This window comes from Ranitomeya variabilis, chromosome 4 (genome assembly GCF_051348905.1).
Source record: "Ranitomeya variabilis isolate aRanVar5 chromosome 4, aRanVar5.hap1, whole genome shotgun sequence".
Taxonomy (NCBI): Eukaryota; Metazoa; Chordata; class Amphibia; order Anura; family Dendrobatidae; genus Ranitomeya; species Ranitomeya variabilis.
Window position 1 is genome coordinate 247,902,588 of NC_135235.1, and position 22,250 is coordinate 247,924,837.

General features: G+C 45.7%; 1 protein-coding gene across 2 annotated transcripts in view; it reads right to left on the minus strand.

Annotated features, from left to right (window-relative positions):
• The window catches only part of TMEM45B (transmembrane protein 45B), a 33,086-nt gene extending 12,043 nt beyond the window's left edge, over positions 1-21,043 (minus strand). Inside the window, exons 1-2 of one of the 2 annotated variants that reach the window (XM_077249393.1) lie at positions 20,932-21,043; positions 4,259-4,450 (exon numbers count right to left, since the gene is read on the minus strand). In XM_077249393.1, coding sequence (XP_077105508.1) covers positions 4,259-4,442 — 184 coding nt within the window. In that variant the 5' untranslated portion in view covers positions 4,443-4,450; positions 20,932-21,043. Of the gene's footprint in view, positions 1-4,258; positions 4,451-19,991; positions 20,197-20,931 lie in introns of those variants that run through there. The other variant, XM_077249394.1, reaches the window with a different exon arrangement.
• Between the last annotated feature and the right edge of the window lie 1,207 nt (positions 21,044-22,250).

Genomic DNA, 22,250 nt, shown 5'->3' on the forward strand with positions numbered 1-22,250 from the left:
TAACACAAGTAATCACAAAATGCATTTATAAATGAAGGTCTTTATTATTAAGGGAAAACAAAATCCAAACCTACAGAGCCCTGTGTGAAAAAGTGACTGCCCACCACCTAAAAAATAACTGGTTTATCACATCTTTGGGAAGCAGAGTTCAATTTCCCTAGCCACACCCAGGCCTGATTACTGCCACACCTGGTTTCAATCAAGAAATCACTTAAATAGGACCTGCCTGACAAAGTGAAGTCAACCAAAAGATCCTCAAAAGCTAGACATCATGCCGGGATCCAAAGAAATTCTGGAATGAGAAAACGTTTTTGAGATCGGTCAGTCTGTAAAACATAAAAAAAAAAAAACATATTTCCAAAGCATTGGGACTTGAGAGCCATTATCCACAAATGGCAAAAACATGAAACAGTGCTGAACCTTCCCAAGAGTAGCCGGCCAACCAAAATTACCCCAAAAACTCAGCGATGACTGATCCAAGAGGTCACACGTGCCTCAGTTAAGGTCAGTGTTCCTGACTCCACCATAAGGCCGGGGACACACAAAACGTATAAAAAAAACGGTCCGTTTTTCACGGACGAGAATCGCACAAATGTTTCAAAAACAGTGATCCGTGTGCAGTGCGAGGATGCGATTTCCTTGCATCAAATGATCCTTTTGACATCCGTGTGACATCCATATGGCATCCGTATGCCGAGATTTTCTCGCAGGCTTGCAAAACCGACATCTAATGGATTTATGTGCTCAAATGTTCGTTAAAACATATATACAGTATGTATATATATTGTCATTGAGTCACATATATATATATATATATATTTTGTGTCTCAATGATATATATATATATATATATATATATATATATATATATATATATATATATCTCATCGAGACACAAAATATATATATATAAATATATATACACTATATTTACATTTAATTCAGCGCGATGTCCTGGATGGATGTCCTCATATGAACTCGAGCGTGGGAACTTTTACCAGGCTCCAGTTCATGAGGACATCCAGCAGAGGGCGCCTCACCGCAACTCAAGGTAGCTACAGGTCACCCTGCACTCCATTCATTCCCGGGGTTTTACAACCACAAGCACTGCTTTAGCAGAGCTCCTGGCTGTAAAATGATTTAACCCCTTCAGATGGATTTACTTCGTGGGACGTGACTGATCATCGGAAGGTATGAGATATTGTTGATTTTTTATTTTTACTTTGTTACAGAACGAGGGTCTTCAGCTGGATTAAGAGAATAATAAAATATTACAACACCCTGTGTCTTTATTTCATTAAAGGACTTTGTAATAATGTGTGTGTGTTTTAGTAACCATTTCGTACTATTGGATTAATAATGGTTAGGTGTCATAATTGATGCCTCTCCATTATTAATCTGGCTTAATGTCACCTTACAATAGCAAGGTGACATTAACCCTTCATTACCCCATATCCCACCGCTACTCGGGAGTGGGAAGAGAGTGTCCAAGTGCCAGAATAGGCGCATCTTCCAGATGTGCCTTTTCTGGGGTGGCTGGGGGCAGATGTTTGTAGCCAGGGGGGGCCAATAACCATGGACCCTCTCTAGGCTATTAATATCTGCCCTCAGTCACTGGCTTTACCACTCTGGCGGAGAAAATTGCGCGGGAGCCCACGCCATTTTTTTCCGCCATTTAACCTTTTTACAAGCTACAGCACCCAAATCTTGCACATACACACTACTAACATTAGTAGTGTGGAATATGCAAAAAAAAAAGGGATATGAGATGGTTTACTGTATGTAAACCATGTCTCGTATCCTGTCGGGTTTGTGAAGGAGAAATGAAAAGCCGCCAATTGAATTACCGGCTTTTCTCTAACACCGGTGCATATTTCTCACAATGCACATGCATGGTCCATGTGTAATCCGATTTTTTCTCGCACCCATAGACTTGCATTGGCGAGTCTCGGCCGAGATACGCTGACAATCGCAGCATGCTGCGATTTCACTCGGATCCTGAATACGGCGGAGAAAATATCGGATGATGGGAGCTGCACCATAAATTAACATTGGGCCGAGTGCTATGCGATTTTTTATCTCATAGCAGTCGTCCGTATTACGGTCTAGTGTGACCACGGCCTTAGAAAGAGACTGGGCAAAAATGGCCGCATGGCAGAGTTCCAAGACAAAAACCACTGCTGAGCAATAAGAACATAAAGGCTCGTCTCAGTTTTGCCAGAAAACATCTTGATGATCCCCAAGTCTTTTGGGAGAATACTCTGTGGACTGACATGACAAAAGTTTAATTTTTTGGAAGGTGAATGTCCCATTACATCTGGCATAGACGTAACACAGCATTTCAAAAAAGGAACATTATACCAACAGTAAAATATGGTGGTGGTCAGTGGTGTGATGGTCTGGGGCTGCTTTGCTGCTTCAGGACCTGGAAGACTTGCTGTGGTAAATGGAACCATGAATTCTGCAACCATAAAATCCTGAAGGAGAATGTCCGGCCTTTCGTTCATGAACTCAAGCGCACTTGAGTTATGCTCCAGGACAATGATCCGAAACACACCAGCAAGTCCACTTCTGAATGGCTCAAGAAAAACAAAATTAAGACTTTGGTGTGGCCTAGTCAAAGTCCTGACCTTAATCCGATTGAGATGCTGTAATGACCTTAAAAAAGCAGCTCATGCCCGGAAACTCTCCATAATTACAGCAATACTGCAGAGAGGAGCGACCAAAATCCCCCCAGAGTGTTGTGAAGACTCATTGCCAGTTATTACAAACACTTGATTGCAGTTGTTGCTGCAAAGGGCCCAACCAGTTATTAGGTTTAGGGGGCAATCACTTTTTTCACACAGGGCCCTATAGGTTTGGATTTCTTTTTCCCTTAATAATAAAGACCTTCATTTATAAAGTGCATTTTGTGATTACTTGTCTTATCTTTGTCTAATATTTACATTTGTTTGGTGAACGGAAACATTTAGGCTATGTGCACACTTTGCGGGGTCCTCTGCGGGTTCTCCCGCAGCGGATTTGATAAATCTGCAGGGCAAAACCGCTGCGGTTATCCCTGCAGATTTATCGCAGTTTGTTTTGCGGTTTCCGCTGCGGGTTTACATCCTATACTACTGATGCTGCATATGCAGCAATATGCAGCATCAATAGTAATGTTAAAAATAATAAAAAATAGTTATACTCACCCTCTGACGTCCCAATCTCCTCGGCGCTGCACGCGGCGGTCCGGTTCCAAAGATGCTGTGCGAGAAGGACCTTTGTGACGTCATGGTCATCTGACCGCGACGTCACGGTCATGTGACCGCGACGTCACCGCAGGTCCTGCTCGCACAGCAACCCTGAGACCGGACGGCCGCGTGCAGCGCTGAGAGGTGAGTATAGCATTATTTTTTTTTTTTATTCTTTTTTTTTTACACTAATATGGTTCCCAGGGCGTGGAGGAGAGTCTCCTCTCCTCCACCCCGGGTACCATCTGCACATGATCCGCTTACTTCCCGCATCGTGGGCATAGCCCCATGCGGGAAGTTAGCGGATCAATGCATTCCTATGGGTGCAGAATCGCAGCGATTCTGCACAAAGAAGTGACATGCTGTGGAATGTAAACCGCTGCGTTTCTGCGCGGTTTTTCCCGCAGCATGTGCACAGCGGATTGCGGTTTCCATAGGGTTTACATGTAAATGTAAACGCTATGGAAACTGCTGCGGACCCGCAGCATCAAAATCGCCGCGGATCCGTGGTAAAACCCGCAAAGTGTGAACATGGCCTTAAGTGTGATGAACATGCAAAAGAATAGGAAATCAGGAACGAACTGTATAACGTAATGGCGGGGGAGATATAGAGGGGATGTCTTAGCTGTTCCCGGATATATCGGTGGCAGCGGTGGGATAACATCACGATCTCCCGGCGGTTCCCTCACACACTTATTACCATCTGCTGATATAATGGCTCCTGCTGTTAAAACGCCTATACAACTAGTGCAGACGGACAGCGGAGCAGACCCCGGGCAGAAATCAGGTCATCAAATTACTATGTCAGTTTCCCCCAGGATTAGCTGACGGCAGGGACCGGGCGCACAGTGCTGCCTGGACCCCCATGGTTATCCCCCCCACAGGTATATGGAGAAGTGGCATCTGCCTGTTCTATCATTGTGCTATTATCAAAGTACATTTCACTACACCCCTCATTATCCGCAGCGTTGACCACGGACATGCTGTAGCGTCCACCATGAACCCCAGGGATCAGGCAGGGCCCTCACCGATGAGAGTGAACACGGCCTTCATTACCCCCTCGATGAGCTCCAGGCGTTGGTAGCACTTGTTGTTGGGACATTTTCCCTTGTTTCTGCTGTTGAGATATTTGAGCGGATACTTTACCGACCACCACAGGCCGAACACCAGGAAGAAGCTGCCCGGCAGCGCGTGACCTTTGAAATTCGCCATCGATTTCCCTGAAAGGAATAGAAACGTTATCAGTAAAGTGATAAGAGGTGGTGTGATCGGCCGGGGACAGGAGCGGCTCCGGGACACCAGGAACAGGCAGCACAAAAGCCTCGTTATTCAGAAGGTGGAGCGGAGCTTAGTGATACATTATTATGTCACTACATAGATTTACTTGGAAGCCCAAGAGGGCGACATACTTCATCCAAGAGCAAAAAAGAGCAGCCTAGTGCAACAAAGGAGAACTCACCGGCACCACCGTTACATCATTATAGAGGGCATTTACAGATATCATGTGGATTTATATTTTTGACCAATATCTGGTGCTCAGCTCAAAGATTAGAACCAAAGTAGATCTCTACCAGCGGCTCTCATCAGATTTACCAACACGAAGCTAATAAAATTTGCTGGTATAACTAAAACAGAGACTCCATGTAAGGATCAGAGACATAAAAATGTTACAGAGAGAAGCAAAATAACTCAGCGCCATTAGGTGTAGAGGACGACGACGATTTGTCACCCTTCCTGTGATGCAAAGTGAGAGGATATAAGAGCGATAATCTTTCAATATGACCGTAAGGATACTGTATATTGTGAGAATTACGGTAATGTATCATGAGTGGACACGGTCCGGATGGCAGCAGTTTCTTGAAGGAATCGGAATCTTGTTTTATGTGTACTTGTCTTCTATTTCATATGTTTGTATATTAAAAGTTCAAACTTTGTAAATTAATTGATTTTTGAACAGAACAATGAGTTCCAGTGAAGTCTTGGGAAAGCGTGCATGCAAGCGAAATGGCATTGACCAAGCGGGATCGCCACTCCTCTCGTTGTTTCCTGCAAGGAATAGAGTTGGATATTCTGATGAGTGCCAGTGGTGGTTTACATCTAATTTGGTTCTAAAAGTGGACGTCGTCAACGTCCATTGCAAAAGAGCCCTCAAAAAACTGATCCCCATCTGCTCGGACCAGAAGGCCACAGCACTGGTCAGGGACAAGGGGACCAACCTTACTGAAGCTTCAAAAATGTCCGTCTTGCTCCTGGCTTCCACATGGGTCAGATTATGAAGGTTTGGGCCAACTACAGAAGGCTACATGAGACGACCGAACTATGCACCCCAGAAGCTTCTGCCCAGTGTGCATTACTGTACCAATCGTGACCCAGCAGCCCAGGGTAAACACGTGAGAAGTGCAGAAAGTGAGCCCGATCGAAGGCAAAGGCCACGAGGGGATCAGATTTGACTGATATCGTTGATCTATATGAATCAATGGGACATTGTTTATTTACTACAAAACCAAAGTGTTAGAACCATTAATAAGAGCTAAGAATTAGGCGAGGTTGTAAGTATGGTTTAATTGAGATTATTAAAGGAGTCTGTGTAATTTTTTCAATTAAAGGACTTTTTTCTGGGTGTCTGTGTTTTCTTTCAATGTCACTATGGGGTTAGCAAAGGGGGCGACTTATTGACTCCTCTCCATTACTAACTTCAGGGCTTGATGTCATCTGACAATACAAAGGTAATATCAACCCCAAGTGGGGGCAAGTGGGAAAAGCGAGGCTAAGTGCCAGAATTGTTGCGTTGTTCTGAGGTTCTCCCTGCCTGCAGACCCCCGGATCCAAGATGGCCGTAGAGTCCTTCCGGGTCTTGCAGTGAGGTGGCTTGTCAGTGCCTGCTGAGAGCAGGACCTGAGGAGCCAGTGCTGTGCAGTGTCAAATGTAAAAAGGTTAAAAAAAAAAAACAACATATACATACATACATACACTCACCGGCCACTTTATTAGGTACACCTGTCCAACTTCTTGTTAACACTTAATTTCTAATCAGCCAATCACATGGCGGCAACTCAGTGCATTTAGGCATGTAGACATGGTCAAGACAATCTCCTGCAGTTCAAACCGAGCATCAGTATGGGGAAGAAAGGTGATTTGAGTGCCTTTGAATGTGGCATGGTTGTTGGTGCCAGAAGGGCTGGTCTGAGTATTTCAGAAACTGCTGATCTACTGGGATTTTCACGCACAACCATCTCTATGGTTTACAGAGAATGGTCCGAAAAAGAAAAAAAATCCAGTGAGCGGCAGTTCTGTGGGCGGAAATGCCTTGTTGATGCCAGAGGTCAGAGGAGAATGGGCAGACTGGTTCGAGCTGATAGAAAGGCAACAGTGACTCAAATCGCCACCCGTTACAACCAAGGTAGGCCTAAGAGCATCTCTGAACGCACAGTGCGTCGAACTTTGAGGCAGATGGGCTACAGCAGCAGAAGACCACACCGGGTACCACTCCTTTCAGCTAAGAACAGGAAACTGAGGCTACAATTTGTACAAGCTCATCGAAATTGGACAGTAGAAGATTGGAAAAACGTTGCTTGGTCTGATGAGTCTCGATTTCTGCTGCGACATTCGGATGGTAGGGTCAGAATTTGGCGTAAACAACATGAAAGCATGGATCCATCCTGCATTGTATGGAGCATCTTTGGGATGTGCAGCCGACAAATCTGCGGCAACTGTGTGATGCCATCATGTCAATATGGACCAAAATCTCTGAGGAATGCTTCCAGCACCTTGTTGAATCTATGCCACGAAGAATTGAGGCAGTTCTGAAGGCAAAAGGGGTCCAACCCGTTACTAGCATGGTGTACCTAATAAAGTGGCCGGTGAGTGAGTGTGTATATATATATATATATATATATATATATATATATATATATATATATATATATATATATATATATATATATATATATATATATATATATATATATATATACATATATACATACACACACACATACACACATTACTGTGTAAAGATATATTTTTAATTCCTAAATAAAGGAAAAAAATATTGTTCCAATAAATACATTTATGTAAATTTAAAAAAAAAAAAAAAAGTGCACATTTAGTATCGCTGCATCCGTAACGACCCGACCTATAAAACTGCCCATGAGTTAACCCCTTCAGTGAACACCATAAAAAAAAAAAAAAAAAACGAGGCAAAAAACAATGCTTTATCATCATACTGCCGAACAAAAAGTGGAATAATACGCGATCAAAAAGACGGATATAACCATGATACCGATGAAAACATCTTGTCCCGCAAAAAACGAGCCGCCATACAGCTTCATCAGCGAAAAAATAAAAAAGTTAGAACCTTCAGAATAAAGCGATGCAAAAAGCATTAAGCTACTTACGGGTAGCGGCATTTCTCGGAGGCCCATGACAGCACGACGAGAGAGGGGATCCGCCCATTAGGAACAGGAAACCTACAGATACAAAAGGGCGGCACCTCTCCCCTGCATCAGTTGTATTTCAGAGCCTTGAGAGGACTACCGTGGTTAGTGGCACACAAAAATATACATTATATACAGTTTATATACAAAAATTTTAGCCAATCTATTGGAACTGGGTATCATACGTGAGATATATACATTATAGGAGGTGCAACCCCCACGTGAAATAGGGAGGGAACTAAGGGTGCTGTCATGGGCCTCCGAAAAATGCTGCTACCCGTAAGTAGCTTAATGCTTTACTCAGACTCCCATGACAGCACGACGAGAGAATTACAGAGATGTAAAACTTCCTTAGGGAGGGACTATAGCTGGCAGCAACCTTAACCCGAAGGTGAGATCAGAGGAGGCCCCTAAATCCAACCTATAGTGTTTAAAGAAGGTGGACGGGGATGACCATGTGGCCGCCTTACATATCTGGTCGATTGATACTCCAGATTTTTCCGCCCAGGATGTAGCCATGGCTCTGGTGGAATGCGCCCTCAGATTCTGCGGAGTCGGACCCCCACCTGCAGTATAAGCCGAAGAGATAGCCTCCCTAATCCACTTCGCTAGTGTGTACTTTGATACCCTGAGTCCCTTTCTAGGATTTTGGAAAGATAAAAATAACGCATTATCTTTCTTCCATGTATCAGTAACAGAGATGTATTTTAACAGGCATCTCCTAACGTCTAGTGTATGGAGTAGCTCTTCTTTAGGGTTGGAGGGGTTAGGAAGGAAAGATGGTAACACTATCTCCTGTGACCTGTGAAACCGAGATGATACTTTTGGTAAATAGGCCGGGTCCGGTCTGAGGACTACCCTATCTGGCGGAAACTCTGTATAAGGGGAAATTCTGGAGAGCGCTTGTATGTCTCCTACCCTACGGGCAGATGTTATCGCTACCAGAAAAGCTGTTTTAAGGGATAAGGCCTTAATTGAAGCTGATTGTAATGGTTCAAACGGCTCTCTAGTCAATGCTGACAGGACTAGATTAAGATCCCAAGGCATAGATCTATCCTTATGTATGGGTCTAGCACTACTAGAAGCTTTAATGAACCTTGAGATCCAATAATTATTGGCGATGTTACAGGAAAACAAGGCCCCTAGGGCCGAGACTTGTACCTTTAGGGTACTAGTGGATAGATCTAGCTCTAAGCCCTTTTGCAGGAATTCTAAGATCTGTTTTATAGGTATTCCCTCTTCTAAATTAAAGTCAGAAGAGGCCAGGAATTTCCGCCAAGTTCTAGCGTAGATTGTTGTCGTAATCTGCTTTCTACTCTTCATAAGGGTTTCAATCAATCTTGGGGAGAACCCTTTGTCCTTCAGTAACGCCCTCTCAAACTCCATGCCGTTAAATGGAGATTCTTTACTTGAGCATGGCTGATCGGACCCTGGTAAAGTAAATCTGGAATGTCCAGAAGCACCCAAGGGTCCTCCACTGACATGATCCTGAGCCAGGTGAACCAGGCCCTTCTGGGCCAGAATGGGGCAATCAAAATAACTCTTGCCCGATCCTCTCTTATCTTCCTGATTACCAGAGGTATCAGGGCTAGCGGGGGGGGAACGCATAAGCCAGCCGAAAGTCCCAACTGATCAGAAAGGCGTCTACCGCCAGTGGATTCTCCCTGGGATTTAGGGAACAGAATTTTATGGTCTTTCGATTGTCCCTGGTGGCAAATAAATCCACCTCTGGATGTCCCCATTTGTGGACAATCTGGTTGAATACGAGACCGTTTAGAGACCACTCCCCTTGTCTCAGGGTGTTGCGGCTTAGAAAGTCCGCTTTCACATTTTCTTTTCCTCTTATGTGCAGTGCGGTTAAAGATAGAAAATGGTTTTCCGCAGTCTGGAATAGACGATCTGTCACTCTCATCAGTGATTCGGAATGAGTTCCACCCTGGTGATTTATGTACGCGACCGCCACCTGGTTGTTCGAGAGGATCTTGACGTGGTGACCCTGCAGATATATGAGTAATGTTTTAACAAAGTTCAACTGCCATTAACTCTTTTTGGTTGGAGGAGGCTGATGTTAGGGGGTTCCATAGACCCTGAACTATCCTGTCATCCATGTGTGCTCCCCAACCTGAAGGGCTAGCGTCTGTCGTTACAATACGTGTCGCCTGTGTCACCCAGGGAACTCCTGCCGATAAATTGTCATTGATTAGCCACCATCTAAGAGATGTTAGTGCTTCTGGACCCAAAGTAATCTGACTTTGCAAGGACCCTTGTAAGATTCTATCATTATCCAGTACCTCGGACTGTAAAGGTCTGGTGTGAAATTGGGCCCAACGGACAGCGGGAATGCACGAGGTTAGAGATCCTAACAGTGACATAGCCTGTCTAAGTGTCATGGATGGATTATCAGTTGCTCTAGACACCTGTTGTTGGATGTGTAACAACTTGTCAGGCGGAAGACAACACTGTTGGGTTTCTGAATTTAACAACAGCCCTAAGAATCTCTGTATTTTCTGGGGCTGTAATCGGGATTTTTCATAATTCACAATCCACCCCAGATGCTCAAGTTTGGTTGTGGTTACCTTTAGCTGAGAGAGGCAATGGTCTGCCGAACTCCCAACTATAAGGAAATCATCCAAATAGGGGACAATCAAGATGTCAGACTCTCGTAAGTGCGCCATGACTTCGGCCACTAACTTGGTAAACACCCTAGGAGCCGCTGATAAGCCAAAGGGAAGAGCTCTAAACTGGAAATGACGAATTTGTCCCCCCATTGACACAGCTACCCTCAGGAATCTCTGGAAGTCTTCATGTATTGGGACATGATAGTATGCGTCCTTTAAATCCACAACTACCATGAAGCAGTTTTTAAACAACATTTTTATTGCTGAACCAATTGATTCCATTTTGAACGATTCATTGGTCAGAAATTTATTACGGCCTTTGAGATTTATGATCGTTCTAAACGATCCGTCTGGCTTCTTGATCAGAAAAAGACGAGAGTAAAATCCCCTCCCTCTTTCAGATACTGGGATTTCAACCAAAACATTCTTGGAGCATAGGTTCGTGACTTCTGCTTCCAAGGCTGCTTGCTCAAGGGGGGAGGAACGTAAAGGGGTTAATTTAAATTTATCTCGAGGCCAGTGATCGAAGTCAAGTCTTAGACCTTTTGCTATAATGCCTCGGACCCATTTACTGTTCGTAATGTCAAACCAAGCTGAGGAGAATGCTGACAGTCTACCCCCCACAGGGATTGCTAGTCATTGGTCCGGTTTTTTCTGTTCTTTCGAGGAACGGCGAAACATATAGCCCGTACCTCTTCCGCGTCTGTCCTCCCATCTAAAACTCTCTCTAGAGGGTGAGGATCCGCGTTTTTTCCCGCGACCAAATCTCCTCTTATTGAAGGGCCGGCGGTAGGATGCTGAAGACGGATTAGGAAATTTCTTATCATCCCCCGCCTTTTCCAGCAACTCATCCAGAGTTGGTCCAAAGAGAAATTCTCCTTTACACGGGATGGCGCAGAGCTTAGTTCTGGATTGAATGTCGCCTGACCAGCACTTCAACCATAAAGCCCTACGAGCCGCGTTGGAGAGTCCTGCCGCTCTAGCCGCCATCCTGACAGAGTCCACAGATGCGTCTGACAGAAAGGCCGCAGCATTCTGCATTGTTGGTAAAGCCTTCAGAATGGAATCTCTGGAAGCGCCGTCCTTGAGCTGGGACTCTAACTGATCCAGCCAGACCATTAAAGACCTGGCTGTACACGTCGCAGCCACTGCTGGTCTTAGAGATCCCGCCGCCGTCTCCCAGGTTCCTTTAAGGAAAGTATCTGCCTTTCTGTCAAGGGGGTCCTTGAGGGTCCCCATATCCTCAAATGGCAATGAGGCTTTCTTTGACGCTTTTGCCACCGCCGCATCCAGCTTAGGGGCTTTATCTCATGTTTCCACAACTGGATCATCAAAAGGGTACCTGCGTTTCAATGCTGGCGGCAAGGAACCCTTTTTCTCGGGTTTCTTCCATTCTCGGAGAATCAAGTCTTGGATCTTTTCGTTCACCGGAAAAGATCTATGTTTTTTACGATCCAGTCCGCTGAACATCAGATCCTGTTTTGAGGGCTGCGGCTTGGGCTCTTCTATACCCATTGTGCCTCTAACGGACTTGACGACTTTGTCAATTCTATCCAGGGGTAGACCGAATCGTCCTGACTCCTCATCTGAAGAAGAGGAGGAAGGACTTGAGTGATAGGCACCCTCTTCTCTTTCTTCCTCCGAAGAATTAGAGTCCAGGGGGGTCCTATGTTTTGAACCTCCCGCTTGGGATAGGGACCGTAGGGATTCCCTTACTTCCAAACGGATCATTTCCTTCAGGTTAGCCGCACTCACAGATTCTTCCGCTACCTAGGGGAGGACAATATAGGTGATAACTACTATCTGACCTAATGTCACTTCCACCCAACCACACCTGTAGACCTCACCGTCTGTTGTATACAGGGGGCACATAATTTTTTGGGACAAGAATCAGGTAAGGGGACCCCACAGAGGGCACATTCCTTATGCTTTGACTTGTCCGTGTTTTTCTTCCCCTAGAATGATAAAGTATAGGGGGCCTGCGTCACAGAGTGAACTTTCGCGTAGATCACTTACCTGTGCGCCAAAGTAAATACCGGAATACGAGGGGGTTCTTTCCTAGCCGAAGCTCTGGATCCTTTTGCGGATGAGCTTCTTCGACTGGACTGGTCGCTCCTGTTTTTGTCCTGGGGCTTCTGACGCACCTCATCCAGCAGCTGCTGCTGCTGCTGCTCACCACCACTCTCCATGATGACTTGCGACCAAAAGCAGGGCTCTGTAATCGTCACCTGCTTAAATCCCCCTTGGATCCGGTCAGCAGATAGGCCAGCGCCACCCTATTGGCTCAGGATACAGCAGGGAGGGCAGGAAACCATGTGGGAAAAACCGGCATTCAGGATGCGATGGGCGCCGCCATCTTGGATCGACTGCGCATGCGCAGACACCCGGCGACCCGGAAGCGGCTACTAATTCCGCCCCCTCACGTCACCGCACCCGGAAATGCTCCAGCACACGCTGAGAGCAGTGCAGGACGCCGGGGACGGACCGCAGCGCTCCGGGTGTTCACCCACGCAGTCCTGGCGTCGGCACCCCATATTCGCCGCACCACCAATGGGGAATACTTACCGGCGCTGACGCTGATGGAGGCAGGAAAATCCTCCGGACTCCGCTCCCTGCTGCGAACGCCACCGCGTGCAGTCCAACCAGGACCACCGTGGCGTCTCCAGGATTCTCCGCACCGGCCGAGGTAGGAGACCCCCCCGCTACCAGATTCGGTCCGGCCGGCCGGCCTGGGCTCCTTTAGATCAATCTGTAGGCACCCGTCCCTTTAGGAACAGGAAACCAACTAATGCAGGGGAGAGGTGCCGCCCTTTTGTATCTGTAGGTTTCCTGTTCCTAATGGGCGGATCCCCTCTCTCGTCGTGCTGTCATGGGAGTCCGAGTAAATAATTATTTTTCCTATAAAATAGTCTTTATCGCATAAAAGCGGCAAAACATAATGATATAAATGAGGTATCGCTGTAATCGTACTGACCCGAAGAATAAAACTGCTTTATCCATTTTACCAAACGCGGAGCGATATAAACAACCCCCCCCCCCCCTAAAAAAAAAAAAAAGAAATTCATGAATTCCTGGTGTTTGTTCATTCTGCCTCCCAAAAATCAAAATAAAAAGCGATCAAAAAATGTCATGTGCCCAAAAATGTTACCAATAAAAACGTCAACTCGTCCCGTAAAAAACAAGACCTCACATGACTCTGTGGCCCAAAATATGGATAAATTATAGCTTTTAAAATGTGGTGATGCAAAAACTATTTTTTGCAAGAAAAAGCATCTTTTAGTGTGTGACGGCTGCCAATCATAAAAATCCGCTATAAAAACCCGCTATAAATAGTAAATCAAACCCCCCTTCATCACCCCCTTAGTTAGGGAAAAAATAATAAAATTAAAAAATGTATCTATTTCCATGTTCCCATTAGGGTTAAGGTACCTTCACACTAAGCGACGCTGCAGCGATATCGACAAAGATGCCGATCGCTGCAGCGTCGCTGTTTGGTCACTGGAGAGCTGTCACACAGACAGCTCTCCAGCGACCAACGATGCCGAAGTCCCCGGGTAACCAGGGTAAACATCAGGTTGCTAAGCGCAGGGCCGCGCTTAGTAACCCGATGTTTACCCTGGTTACCAGTGTTAAATGTTAAAAAACAAACACTACATACTTACATTCGCGTCCCCCGGCGTCCGCTTCTCTGCACTGTGTGAGCGCCGGCCCTAACAGCAGAGCGGTGACGTCACCGCTGTGCTTTGCTTTCCGGCCGGCACTGACACACTCAGTGCAGGAAGCTCTGAGCAGCAGCGCGGACGCCGGGGACGTGACAGACATCAGAGGGTGAGTATGTAGTGTTTTTTTTTTACTTTTACAATGGTAACCAGGGTAAATATACCCTGGTTACCATTGTAAAACATTGCTGGCATTGTTGCTTTTGCTGTCAAACACGACGATACAGGCCGATCTGACGACCAAATAAAGTTCTGAACTTTCAGCAACGACCAGCGATATCACAGCAGGATACAGATCGCTGCTTCGTGTCAAACACAACGATATCGCTATCCAGGACGCTGCAACGTCACGGATCGCTATCGTTATCGTTGTAAAGTCGCTTAGTGTGAAGGTACCTTTAGGGCTAAAGTTAGGGATAGGGTTTGGATTAGAGTTGGGATTAAGTTTACAGTTGGGATTAGGGTTAAGGGTGTGTTTGGATTAGGGTTGGAGTTAGAATTGGGGAGTTTCCACTGTTTAGGCACATCAGGGGCTCTACAAACGTGACATGGCGTCTGATCTCAATTCCAGCCAATTATGCATTTAAAAAGTCAAACGGCGCTCCTTCCCTTCTGAGCTCTGCCATGCACCCAAACAGTGGTTCCCCCCACATATGGGGTATCTGCGTACGCAGGACAAATTACACAACAACGTTTGGGGTCCAGTTTTCCTGTTACCCTTGTGAAAATAAAAAATTTGGGGGCAAAAAAATAATTGTTGTGGGAAAAAAATATTTTTTTTTTCACGGCTCTGCGTTGTAAACTTTAGTGAAACACTTGGGGGCTTAAAGTTTTCACAACACATCTAGATAAGTTCATTGGGGGGGTCTATTTTCCAATATGGGGTCACTTGTGGGGGGTTTCTACTGTTTAGGCACATCAGGGGCTCTGCAAACGCAATGTGACGCCCGCAGACTATTCCATCAAAGTCTGCATCCAAAACGGCGCTCCTTCCCTTCCGAGCTCTGCCGTGCACCCAAACAGTGGTTTACCCCCACATATGGGGTATCGGCATAATCAAGACAAATTGTACAATGACTTTTGGGGTCCAATTTCTTCTGTTACCCTTGGGGGTAAAGGGGTTAACAGCCAGTAAAGGCCAAGTATACAGCTGTGAGCTGATATTAATAGCCTGGGAAGCGCCATGGGTATTACCCCCTTCCCAGGCTATAAACATCTACCCCCAGCTGTCGGCTTTCCTTCTGCTGGTTAAGAAAATTATGTGGGACCCCACTCCATTTTTCAAAAAAGTAATCTTTTATTAAATACATGTAGAGTAAACTGCACACACTCTACTAAATGTATTTGTCACTGACATCTGTATACCTATCTATTCTATATGTATTTACTGTGTGAAATCCATCCCTTCTATCCTGTCGGCTCCTGCAGAGATTTTACAGAAGCCAACAGAGGAATTAAAGGCTTTTCTTCTATATATACACTATGTTCCAAATTATTATGCAAATGACATTTTTCTCTGATTGTCCTAAATGGTCAGGCATTATTATGCAAATGACAGTCAGTCTAATAAAAGTCATCACCCCTTAGTGTATACATTGAATTTTATTGAAGAAACCTCCCAATGATAACAGTATAATCTCTAAAATGAATAAAAACTCAAAATGCACTGTTCCAAATTATTAGGCACAGTAGAATTTCTAAACATTTGATATGTTTTAAAGAACTGAAAATGCTCATTTGAAGAATTTGCAGCATTAGGAGGTCACATTCACATAACAAAAAAGCTATTTAACTCCAAAACATCCTAACAGGCCAAGTTACATGTTAACATAGGAACCCGCCTTTGATATCACCCTCACACAATTCTTGCATCCATTGAACTTGTGAGTTTTTGGAGAGTTTCTGCTTGTATTTCTTTGCATGAAGTCAGAATAGCCTCCCAGAGCTGCTGTTTTGATGTGAACTGCCTCCCACCCTCATAGATCTTTTGCTTGATGATAATCCAAAGGTTCTCTATAGGGTTGAGGTCAGGGGAAGATGGTGGCCACACCATGAGTTTATCTCCTTTTATGCCTATAGCAGCCAATGACTCAGATGTATTCTTTGCAGCATGACAGCATGAGATAGTGCATTGTCATGCATGAAGATGCTTCTGCTCCTGAAGGCACGTTTCTGCTTTTTATACCATGGAAGAAAGTTGTCAGTCAGAAACTCTATACACTTTGCAGAGGTCATTTTCACACCTTCAGGAACCTTAAAGGGCCCTACCAGCTGTTCTGGACCAAAACATGACTCCTCAACCTCCTTGCTGACGTCACAGCCTTGTTGGGACATGGTAGCCATCCACCAACCATCCACTACTCCATCCATCTGGACCATCCAGGGTTGCTTGACACTCATCAGTAAACAAGACTGCTTGAAAAATAGTCTTCATGTATGTCTGGGCCCACTGCAACCATTTCTGCTTGTGATCACTGTTTAGGGGTGGCCGAATAGTAGGTTTATGCACCAAAGCAAGCCTTTAAAGATCCTACACCTTGAGGTTTGAGGGATTCCAGAGGCACCAGCGACTTCAAATAACTTTTTGCTGCTTTGTAATGGTATTTTGGCAGCTGCACTCTTAATTCAATGAATTTGTCTGGCAGAAACCTTCCTCGATATGCCTTTATCTGCATGAACTCTGTTTCAGTCATAAATCTCTTCATAGTATGATGATCACTCCTAAGTTTTCATGAAATATCTAATGTTTTCAAACCTTGTCCAAGGCATTGCACTATTTAATGCTTTTCAGCAGCAGAGAGATCCTTTTTATTTCCCATATTGCTTGAAACCTGTGGCCTGCTTAATAATGTGGAACATCATTTTTTTTTTTTTTTTTTTTAATCTGTTTATTAGATTTTCCAAAACAGTACAAATCATACCATTCCAATAATAATACAATAACATGACAGTATTAAATGACAATGTAACCTCAACATCCCTCCCCCCCCCTACATAATCCAAAATAGAGATTCCCAAATTTTGCTTGCGCTTGACCAGGAAGTGTCTCATGAAACTGGTGAGTTGCCACCTATCCTCTGTAATAAATACCATTGGGTGTTTTCAAAGTGTGCTCTCAGTTTCTCCCTAGTTTCTAGAGGGAGCGAAGGAATAAAAGTAGCCCACGTGGAAAAGAATTTACCCACCTGCTTCTCTCTAATTTTTTTGGAACATCATTTTTAAGTAGTTTTCCTTTAATTAGAATAACCTGGAAAACTAATTATCACATGTATTTAAGATTGATTTCAGTGATCCATTGAGCCCTGAGACACAATACCATCCATGAATTTATTTGAAAAACATAATGATTAAATCTTCATGACACTTAAATCCAATTTGCATAATAATTTGGAACACAGTGTGTGTATATATATATATATATATATATATATATATATATATATATATATATATATATATATATATATATTTTTTTTTTTTGTCACTGACATCTATGTATTCTATGTGTATATCTCTATTCTAACCTGTCAGTGTGACAGGAATTGTCGGCTTTTCAAAGGCCACCGGTGCATAAAAATTGTGCAATTTTTCTTCTGTCACCCATAGGCTTGCATTGGCGAGTCTCGGCCGAGTCTCGGTGACAATCGTAGCATAGTGCAATGTTACACGCAAATAGATTACGCCAGAGGAAGTAAACGCTGATGTGAGCTGCCCCATAGATGAACACTGGGCCGAGTGCTGCGATGTTTGCCCGCACAGCGCTCGCCCGTATTCTACGGTAGTGTGACTCCGGCCTTAGGAGGATTTACCACTGCTGTATGGATCACACCTGGGCAGACCTGGAAAACTGACAGACTGTTTGATTAAAACAATTTTTTTTTTCCTCCATAATCGCAGCTCAGATTTCTGGAAATAAGAAAAGACAAATAACATGTAAATGAGGGATACGAGGAGGGGAGGCAGCAGCAGAGCGCGGCAGGCGTCCACATGAGCTGCTTATTCTGGATCATGACTTTCTGCTAGAGGGATCCTCCAACAATAAACCCACTGCTTGGTGTCCAGAGTGTCCACTCCTCCCCCGTATAGAGGGATCCTCCATCAATAAACCCACTGCTTGGAGTCCAGAGTGTCCTCTCCTCGCCCGTATAAAGGGATCCTCCAACAATAAACCCACTGCTTGGTGTCCAGAGTGTCCGCTCCTCGCCCATATAGAGGGATCCTCCATCAATAAACCCACTGCTTGGTGTCCAGAGTGTCCGCTCCTCCCCCGTATAGAGGGATCCTCCATCAATAAACCCACTGCTTGGAGTCCAGAGTGTCCTCTCCTCGCCCGTATAAAGGGATCCTCCAACAATAAACCCACTGCTTGGTGTCCAGAGTGTCCGGTCCTCGCCCGTATAAAGGAATCCTCTAGCGACTTGTTATATTTATGAGATTATTTTCCAGCTGTCACACAGCTTTCCCTGGAGCAGATAGGCTGCTACAGCCTGACAGAAGCGGACGGCCTGCTCTCCTGGGTGACCACAGTGTGACCGTCCCCTAACCACGTAGGAGGCAATGGATAATGAATAGAGAGAAAGTCCTCAGAGGCTGGAGAACCACAGATCCCAGGAGCTCAGACTACAATATTAATTAATGAGCAGGGTCGTCAGGAGACGGGTCAGGGCCAGCAGTCACCTCGGGCCCTTGTGAGAAGACCAATGCCAGGACAGGCCTGTGACAGCCGGGGGCCCGGCGTATATATCATGGCCATAGTTCTAGACTTTCTGTATCAGTTCTACAACAGTCAGGATCTCTGCTTGCTGTCAGACAATAAGGGTATGTGTCCACGATCAGGATGGCCGGCGGTATGGACGGAGCGGCAAACCCACTCGGCGCTGAGCCCCACCCCCTTCTGGGACGCGATGATGCCGGATGTGTTCATTGCACACATCCGGGATCATCGCACCCCACGCATAGGGCCCTGTGTTATTCCTTGTGGCGTCGCAGCAAGGAACACTGACATGCTGCGATCTTAAAAGACGCGTAGCATGTCCGGAGTCGCAGGGCCGACGGATGCGTGTTTTCACGCATAGTGGACACGGGATTTCATAAAATCCCCTCCACTATGCTGGAACATCTGGACGCTGCGTGTTTGACGCTGCGGCCCCACGCAGCGTCAAACACGCAGCGTTTCCTGAACGTGGACACATACCCTAAGTGTTTCTATCCAGATTAATACATCTCACAGCTGAGGATTTGTTGCAGTGGTGGCTGCTGTTTCCCATCTGCAGCTTGGCGCGTAGAAGGTGAACAGCAGCAATTATCAGTAATCTGGTGACTACGGCGCAAGAACCCTGAAATCCATTCTACCTGCCCGGACACAGTGTAACAGAATATCAGCACAGGAGAAGTCCAGTGACAAGAGGGCTGTTACCTGGATACCATTGTAACAAACCATCAGAAATGTCAGCTTCCCATCCACTCTATGTAAACAAGAATGTTACTAGTGTCCTATGTTATGTAAATACACAGAGAAACACTGCAGGGAGTGCTGGGACCGGTGGTTCCCCCAGGCAGGGGAGTCTTCTGTACCCTCAGCCCCGGCATAAAGCGCCACGTCTCACAGCGACGGCCATTCCGGTGCCAGAAGTCTCAGAAATTAACAAAAAATAATTCACACAATTACTCCAGTCACCACCACTGCTGCATTACTGACAAGCGAAACACTAAACGTCCAAAATTATCAATTACACCAAGGAGAAGCGACAATTTGTGATTATTTGCTCCACTGTTCCCCCTATTGTAATAACCAGTATCAGCTATAACTGCGGTGTTCCCAAAATATGCAGCTCTGGAGGTGACTGGAGGATAAGACACGATGTAACAGCAGAATAGTGACTGCAGCTCTGGAGGTGACTGGAGGATAAGACACGATGTAACAGCAAAATAGTGAGTGCAGCTCTGGAGGTGACTGGAGAAAAGTGGCTGCTATATTAATGCTGTTACCTGAATAAGACACTCAGCAGAAAGACAGGCAAAAAATGGAATAAAGTGAAGCCCCAGCAGGGATGTCGGCAGCAGGGATGTCGGCAGCACGGTGTGTGGATGAATGACGCGGTTCTGAGCGCACGGTGACAAACGTCTTAAAGAAACAGGCGCTGAAGTAAAGCAGGTGACAGGCGCCATTTACTGCACTAGGTTCCTGCCATGTGACTGCTCCATCCGCTTCTGTTCCTGCTCTTCACATCTTCAGTGTTTGTTTTATTACTTTTTGCTTTATAAAAGAGCTCGATAGAAACAACAAAGCCACGAAGTGCAGCGACATCGTCCGTCAGATCCACAGATTCGCTCCACACCAGTCACCGGCCCAGCAAACGGCTGCAAAGAAATCTGGAAAAACCTTCCAACCCTACGAGAACAGCGGCCATTACTGCCCTGTGTCCCTGTGCACAGCGCCTTAGGGTCCGCTCTGGGCTTAGGGGGGCCGCTGCGGGCCGCTGCGGGCCTAGGGGGGCCGCTGCGGGCCTAGGGGGTCCCATACGTCACTGCACCACAGGGGGAAACAAACATTGGGCTACAGTTCTCCGAAAGAGGCAGAACGAGCACTGGCTGCAGAAAAGGACGGTTTATGGCCGCAGGTCACCCCGACTGTCGCCTGGACAGAAGGCGCCATGTCCCACAAAACCCTACTGGTCCTTCACCACTGGTCAGTGCGAGGAACCAGCCCCTGTCTGTGACCACCAGCTGCTGCCATTACCTCCAGCACTATCAGCAGCTCACCCACCTACATGAGTTCCCCTATAAGACCCGAACCCACAAATGGCGAGAACTGACAACAACGCAGGCGGAATAACCAAGCCCAAAAGAAAGTAAATGGAAAGTTAGTGACCCCAGGCTGGGCGCAGACAGCCGGCCATGGAGCATGCAGTGATGGCAGAGCTCTCACCTGTGTGCGCTGCTCAGGGATCAGCAGGAGATGTGGAACAGGTGTACACTCCCCACACCTCATGCCAGGCACGGGGGAGGTGTGAGCAACCACTACAACCTTTGCACACAGTGACATAAGAGAAATAAAACCAGTTCTGCTTGTGTCACACACCATGACTGTTCCAGAGATGCTTCCTGGTATCAGGGCCCAGAGAGGCTCCCCAAATTCCTGAGCAGGGGAGGCTGCTGATAACTGTGCACCCGCTGAGGCGAGAGGGATGAAGGCACAGCAACAAGGACACAATAAGCGCACACCTGTCAGTGCCAGCAACCAGACCTACCTGACAGTGCCAGAACCCAAACATACACAACACAGTGCCAGTACCCGACACAGTGCCAGTACCCAAACATACACAGCACAGTGCCAGTACCCGACACAGTGCCAGTACCAGACCCAAACATACATGACACAGTACTAGTAATGAGCAAATATACTCATTACTCGAGATTTCTCGAGCATGCTTACATCTGATAGCCAGCATAAGTACATGTGGAGGTTGCCTGGTTGCAAGGGAACTCCCACATGTACTTATGCTGGCTAACAGATGTAAATCATTCAGCTGCGGCAAGAAAAACGAAATCTCCGAGCACTAACAAACACTCGGAGGACACCCGAGCATGCTCAAAATCTCGAGTAACGAGTATATTCACTCATCACTACACCAGGACCAAAAATACACAACACAGTGCCAGTACCCAACACAGTGCCAGTCCCTCAACATCCCTTACACAGAGCCAGAACCCAACATAGTGCCAGGACTCAAACATACACAACACAGTGCCAGTACCCGACACAGTGCCAGGACCCAAACATACACAACACAGTACCAGTACCCGACACAGTGCCAGGACCCAAAAATACACAACACAGTGCCAGTACCCAACAGAGTGCCAGTCCCTCAACATTCCTGACACAGTGCCAGAACCCAATATAGTGCCAGGACTCAAACATACACGACAGAGTGCCAATACCCCACACAGTGCCAGAACCCAATATAGTGCCAGTACCCAAACATACAGGTCCTTCTCAAAAAATTAGCATATAGTGTTAAATTTCATTATTTACCATAATGTAATGATTACAATTAAACTTTCATATATTATAGATTCATTATCCACCAACTGAAATTTGTCAGGTCTTTTATTGTTTTAATACTGATGATTTTGGCATACAACTCCTGATAACCCAAAAAACCTGTCTCAATAAATTAGCATATTTCACCCGTCCAATCAAATAAAAGTGTTTTTTAATAACAAACAAAAAAACCATCAAATAAT